Source organism: Benincasa hispida, chromosome 1, assembly GCF_027475165.1.
Source record: "Benincasa hispida cultivar pf3 chromosome 1, pf3_genome.v1.1, whole genome shotgun sequence".
Lineage (NCBI taxonomy): Eukaryota > Viridiplantae > Streptophyta > Magnoliopsida > Cucurbitales > Cucurbitaceae > Benincasa > Benincasa hispida.
In genome coordinates this window covers 90,742,909-90,749,831 of record NC_143478.1, presented here as the reverse complement: position 1 = coordinate 90,749,831, position 6,923 = coordinate 90,742,909, and the positions used below count along the sequence as shown (strand labels likewise).

Here is a 6,923-nt window from a genome sequence, read left to right as displayed (position 1 = left end):
CCATAATTAAATATTAATTAATTGATCAATATCTTATAAATCTTTCGATTTTGAATATCACCATATTAATTAATGTAGCCAAAATGAAAATAGATCGACTGACATCAAGTATCTATCATAGCTTCGAAGTCAGGGATTCGATACTCCATCTTACATATATTATAAAAAAAAAAAGAATTAATTAATTAATACTAATAATTTTACACATATGAGTTGAGATGTCAAATATCAAAGTATTATAAAAGTTGAGAATGAAAATTTGGATTACAATATTGAGAGATGTCAAACTATTATAAATTTTTACAAGGTTGTATATAATTCCTTTGGTGAAAAGACAAAAGTTTAAGAAAACAAATGTATAATTGAGAGGAGAACAATTTTGTCCGTGTATTAATAATTTGACTTCCTTTCATGGTGATTCTTTGAACTAAAAAGATATGTTTCGAGATAGTATTCTCCCTCTCATTTGTAATGAGATTAGGGAATAGTTGGTTTGTAATGCTTGTTGTTTTGGTGTATAAAAAAAGTGCAATGATTTTCTTACACCATATGTTTGATCTCTCATCTTATAATCTTTATAAAAAATGTAATAATTGATCGTTAGTTTGATAGTACAAGTTAAAGTGTTGGGATGTGTTTGGATGTGAGACTTAAGCCCGAGAAAAGAAAAAGAATAAGAAAAGAACGTTCAATGCTAAGCCAAGCTTTGAGAAAAGTGTTTTTAAGTATTTAGAAAGTGATTAATCCAAACAAGCCCGTAACGTCACACAAAAAATTGGTATTGTGCTTTGCTTATTATTTGTTTTATTGTTTTTATGATCAAAACATTATCGATGGATATGTTTGAGTTGAATTTATATTTTCTTTTAATTTCTAAGTAACATATATTTGTTAAAGTTGAAGATGAAAGAAGTATTTTAGTTTTCTCATAAAGATGAACCAAATAAAAATAAAATATTTCTAATAGAATTACTCATCAATTTTAGATTTCACCCCAAACAAGATTCTATTTACAAATACATCTACATTACTAGTATTAGTAGTATCATGGGCAGAGTTAATAAATAGATTAATAGTTCAAGTTAATTAAAAATAATGTTTCTTTAAACTTTTGATAATGTTTTGAATGAAGCACTTCAATTATGTGTCGGATACATAGAACTCAATTTTTCGAAACTTCGTTTCTCTAACTTTTCCTTTTCACTTTTGTAAATTACATATCTACCATTTAAACACATCTCTTAGTCAAAGTAAACTTAGCTCAATGGTAATTGGCATAATTTTTCTCGCTAAAAGTCAATGGGGACAAAACATCTAAGTGAGCTTAACTCAAAGGTAATTAACATGACTTACCTCCCTAAAAGTTGAAAGTTCAATTCTCATCTCCACAATTGTTATACTATATTATATATATCACTCTACCAGAGTGTGTCATAATGTTTTTCATTTATTTTTTTTTTTAATGGTAAAGCACTATACAATGTTGCTGTCAAAGGATAGAGTATGTGATGTTGTGTTAGCCCTGACCACAAATTGAGATGGGAAAATGACTAAAGACTTGGTCAGTTTTTGGGCCCAAGGTTAGGCAGTTTTCAATGAAAATGACAGTGTAATGGATGCCACCACATCCCTTTGTTCCCATTCCATATGCTCTTGTAACCATCTCCCCAATGCCTCCTTCCTTTGATCTTTTGAACAAAAAGCCACCACCTTTTTTTCTCTCTACTTTTTCCCAACTCAAAATCCTTTTCAAATTGTGATTTCTCATTTTTGTGTATGGAATAAATCACCGTACGAGTTCGTCTTTTCAAGACTTTAAGTGTAAAGCTCACTTCTAACTCCCCTGCAAAATGGAATAGAATCATTATTAAATAACACCTGAACTTTTATTTATAGTTATCTGGTTTACATTTTTAAGTTCTTGCAGATCAGAATTTTGTTTTAAGTTGCAATGTACTGAAGATTAGGAAAGGAGGTTGAGATTGCTTATGACAGATAGAGGTCGAGTCTCGAACAGTTCTAACGTCATTGCCTTTGTTTATTAAACTCAAAGATCTACTTGCAACTCCTCCAAAACTACAACCAAAAGATCCAAAACCAAAAAGGTATTTTCCTTCTTGTGTTGATAACCAATTCCTACTTAGAAAGTGTATTGGAGAATGATGGATTCTCCAATCAAACTGGAATTTGTATTAAAACTCCAAATCACTCACTTGTTTGGTGTTACAATGCAATAACTTGGTTAACTCAGGCTTTCTACAAAAGGAAGATGGCAGATTGATTTCACAACTTACAGAAATTACAAAATCAAAAGCATAACCCATTAAAGCATGCTACTACTAATGATAATTCTCTCTTCTATTTCATCAACCTCATAATATAAGATGCCAAATTATAGAAGGTAACATTAACATTCAAATGTCTTCTCTCAAGCTTCAGCTTAAAAATTCTCTTCCTTCACTTAGACGAAGAGTTGAGCGCCATCTTCTGTGGCTTCGGGCAGCAGACTGTAATCAAACAAAACATCTTTGTTTTAATGAAATCAATGCATCAAATGAAGAAAAAGAAGAATATTAATTGTGTTTGAACTCACGACTCAAGGAGGGTAATTCAGAGCTCTTGAGCACACGCAGCCTCTTCACAGTCGAAACGAACATTCTGAAAGAAAAGGGAGAGAAAATTAGAAATACTCTACTGTTATCTCTGCTGAAATAAACATGTAACAAGTTTCCCAAATTTTTGCTTCATAATGTTTTTGTCTTAAACAATAATTCTAAAGCATGCTTCAATGGAATCCATGTTTGAGATATTATATATACAAAAGACCATGCCGGACATATGTCAGCTTTCATGGGAGCTGATGAGATATTAAAATGATGTGCAAGAACTATAACAAAACAAATGAAAAGAAAGCTTTCAAGATGTTGAAAGTAATAACTTAAGACCTCGTTTGATAACAATTTCCTTTTTATTTTCTGTTTATTTGTGTTTATTCTCTCACCATTTCTTTACTATAATTTTCATGTCCTATTAAATAAAGAGAGATGAAATATGCTTACTGCCAAGGGACATCGCCAACAAGAACTCTGTCTCCTTCATTATCCTCGTAAACAAGAGTATATTCCCCGCTTCCATCCAGCAAACCCGTGATCGGTTTCTCTTCTTCTTGCTTGTTCAAAACGCTACCAGCTGAGGAATCTCTTTGAGCTGTAGACAGGAACAAACAGGCAAATTTAGTCATCCTCATCAACAAGGAAAAACAAAAAGTCAAACATGTTTGAAAAGTCGAATATGGACTTCAATAACCATTATACTTCAACTAATTGTACATGAGAATCTCTGTATGGTTCTGGCTAAAGATAAACTAGAATTTCAAAAAGTTGTACACAAAGAAACTTTAAGAGTCTTCAATGTCGATTTGTTTGAAAGAGTTTAACAGTAATTGATGTTGAAAAGAAGCCCTTTTGTCTCAACAAATTAGGGAAACCAATTAGGGAATTTGAGTCACACATAAATAACACAAACACAATTGCTTAAACCAATTTGGAATTATATAAAAAAGTGGATGTAGTTGAAGAACTGTTGGTGTCCAAATATGGTTTTATTATCTTAGAACTAATATAAAGAAACATAACTGCTATGAAAAGAAGAATAACCTGCAAGTAAGCCTCTGAAGAGTTCATCAACAGCAGAGGAAAGTTTTTCATAGCTGTCATAAGCATTGAGATCTATTTTTCTACCAATGGGAACTCCATCCATATTGATCTTCACAAACAGACCCTTTCCGCCAACTTCAACCGCTTTTTCCCCAGGTGCCGGGAGTTTGCTTGGGGTTGCATCCGAGGACTCCGATGCAGGCTTCGAGAAACTGCTGCTTGCAAGATTTCTTCTCGACGAACGAATTGGTGGCCATCCCACAACTGGGGCAGGTGCAGTCCTAAGAATTTATTTCATAAAGATGAACAATTATTAGCATATTTCACTACCTAATTCTTTGTAAACAGAGAATTCAAAATAAAGTTGATATTGACAAAAATAAAAGGCACAGAAATGGCAAATATGGCGACAACAGAAAAAGAAGACATTAATAGAAAAACTCAACAAAGTTATAAGAAAGAAAACAACAACCACTGCTAATCGAAAGTAAAAGTTGCAAATAACTTCTGAAAATTGCTCCATTTTACAAAAAGACAAAGTACAATTAGGTGGGTCGTCTTGTTCATCAACATGTCCATTTTCACTTGGATCAAAATAAACCAGGAACTTTATCCTCAGAAGCCAATTTTATTCACTTAACTAAATTCAGAAATTGAAACAGAAGTTAGCTAAAAAAAATTGAACCCTGAGGGGAAGCTTTGGATAAGACTAATGCCAAAAAACAAACAGCCAAAGTAAAGATAAAATTTAGACCCGTTTTCAATTACAAAATAAAAAGAAAAGAAAAATGCAAGGAACAGGACCACAACAACACAAGCCTGTGATAAGACCTTTGTCCTTTTACACATGCTTCAAATTTCAAAAGCCATGAAAATAATACTAATATGTTAGCACTGTTCTACCAAAAGAAAGAGAAGGGCTACCTTTTCTGAGAACTATTACACACAGCTGTGTTAGCAGAGGAAGGAAATGATTTAGCTTCTGCATTTTGTAGATCTCCCATTTCAGTGCAAAAGGCTGAAAGTTTGGTGGGTTGAAGCTTTCCAAGGAAATTTGGGGACGGCGGCCATGGACTCTCAGAGGGAGAAAATTTTCGAGAAACGGGAAAATACCCAAAAGAGCGAACAGAGTCATCCCTTCCTTTGCCGGACCAGTCAGCTTCTCCGGGTAGACCAAGCCTCAGTTCAAGTTTCTTGTCGTCGGAGGTCTGGGTTTTTCCGGCGACATCTCCGGCAGCAAGCCATTGCCGGTCTTTGGGGATCAAATCCAGAAGCTGAGGGTAATCCTCATCTTTCTCAGAACACCCATTCATCTCCATTGAAAGATTTAGAGAAAACCCAGATGAGAAAAATGAAGAAAAATGAAGAAAAATGATTCGGTTACCTTCCTGAGTAAAATTTCTCGAGAAATTAGGCAAGAAAACTGTATTGGAGAAAGGAGAGAACAAATAAGTCAGCAAGAGACAAAGCCAGTAATATGAAAGAATCAAAAAACACAGAAGCCAAAATACCTTAAGAAACCTTGAGCAAGAGATCAAAAGAAACGCAACCCAAATCGCAAAGTTTTACAAAAATGATCAGAAGGGAAACAAACAAAAAGGGTTTGAAAAGCATAAACCACAGAGAAGAAGAGGGGGAAAGGAAGATATATAATGAGAAAGAAGGGAAAGGGGATAAATATAAAAAGGGAAAACAAGAAGAAGAGAGAATAAATGTTATAAGAAGAGATGGAATTGATGGGTTGAAGTTTTTTTTTTTTTTTTTTTTAGTGCAGAAAATGGTTAAAAGCTTAAAACTAAAAGAAGAAGGAGATAATGAGAAATTGAAAGAAGAGATTCTGTTTAGAGAGCAAAATAACCCAAAAGAAGGAAGAGTATTTAGAGCATTATTCACGCAACCAAAGAAGAGAAAGAAAAAAAAAAGAAAAAGGAAATGGTGGGTTAATCAGGTGAGGAAGCAAAGCGTGCTAAAAAGATACTCTGTATAAAAAGTTTCTACCTTTTTCTCTATCTGTGTGTGTCTGTGAAATGGCAGTGTAAGCAAGAACAGATTAGCCTAACTTGCACACCAACCCAAACATCCAACATGCCTGCATTTGTGGGGAAGAAACATTATTTTTCTTTTAACTCCTTAATTTATTATATTATTTTCTTTTAATTCTCTTTGACGTTCATTCTTCTTTAACATGTTTGAATATGGAAAATTAAACTACTATTTTTTTTTTTCAACTCTTATGGGGTTTGGCAATATTGTATTATGGAGGGTGAATATTAAATATCTAGGATTTAAATATAGCAGGTAAAATTTTGTTTGTAGGAATATAACTTGAGATTTAGTTTCATCATATTCAACGTTTTTAAAACAAGGTGGCAGGTAGATTAGCTCGTTCGACTGCAAGTGAGTCGAATTCTCATTTGTTGACGAGATAATTTTCCTATTTGATTGTGTTGTTTGGCTGATTTTTCTTTGAAGGCTTTGTAATTTCTGTTTGGTTGCATTTCTATTTAAAATATTTTTTTATAGAATAATTATTTCAAATAGTAAAACTGTTAAAAATATTTACAAGATATAACAAAATTTTAGAGCTATAAATGATAGACGTTGTTCTATCGGTATCTATCAATATCTCTGATAGACACTGATAGAACAACGTCTATCAGGGATAGTTCTAAAATTTTACTATATTTTGTAAATATTTTGATTTTTTTTTATATTTAAAAATAACTCTTTTTTATATGTAGAATAACTCATGTTGAAAGTTAAATATTTGTGTTTATTTTACAAATTTTGTATATAGAAATCAAAATTAAACCATTAAGCCTTGTTTGGTAATCATTTGACTTTTATTTTTAGTTTTTAAAAAGTAAGCCTATTTTTTTATAGTTTCTTCGGGTGGTTTGCATCTTTTTTAATTTAAGGAGTTAAGTTCTTATCCAACTCCAAAAATAAAAACGTATTTTTAAAAACTATATTTTTTGTTTTCAAATCTCTGCTGGATTTTTGAAGATATTGGTAAAAAAAAAATAGAGGATAAAGCAAGAAATTTAGAGATGAATGGGTATTTATAGGTTTAATTTTAAAAAATAAAAATAAAAACAAAAACCAAGGCCCATTTTGTTAACCATCTCGTTTTTGTTTTTAGTTATTAAAAATCAAGTTTATTTCCGCCCAATTCCTTACAATTATTTGCAGTACAATTGTTGAATTCTTAGTCAAATTTCAAAATCAAAATCAACTTTTTAAATTTTTTTTTTTTTTTTTTTTTTT

At 31.9% G+C, this 6,923-nt stretch overlaps 1 protein-coding gene across 2 annotated transcripts; it reads right to left on the bottom strand.

Annotated features, from left to right (window-relative positions):
* Nucleotides 1-2,137: 2,137 nt before the first annotated feature.
* LOC120070340 (auxin-responsive protein IAA26-like) lies at nt 2,138-5,788 on the bottom strand. 2 transcript variants are annotated; one of them, XM_090317900.1, is made up of 6 exons: nt 5,655-5,788; nt 4,581-5,079; nt 3,657-3,937; nt 3,060-3,207; nt 2,594-2,658; nt 2,138-2,507 (listed from the first exon to the last, which is right to left on the bottom strand). In XM_090317900.1, exons 2-6 carry the CDS (start codon nt 4,973-4,975, stop codon nt 2,458-2,460), a joined length of 939 nt encoding a protein of 312 aa, XP_090174026.1. In that variant the 5' UTR covers nt 4,976-5,079; nt 5,655-5,788; the 3' UTR covers nt 2,138-2,457. The 2 variants fall into 2 exon arrangements, with proteins under 2 accessions (XP_090174026.1, XP_038878199.1); XM_039022271.2 differs by having other exon boundaries at nt 5,168-5,664.
* Between the last annotated feature and the right edge of the window lie 1,135 nt (nt 5,789-6,923).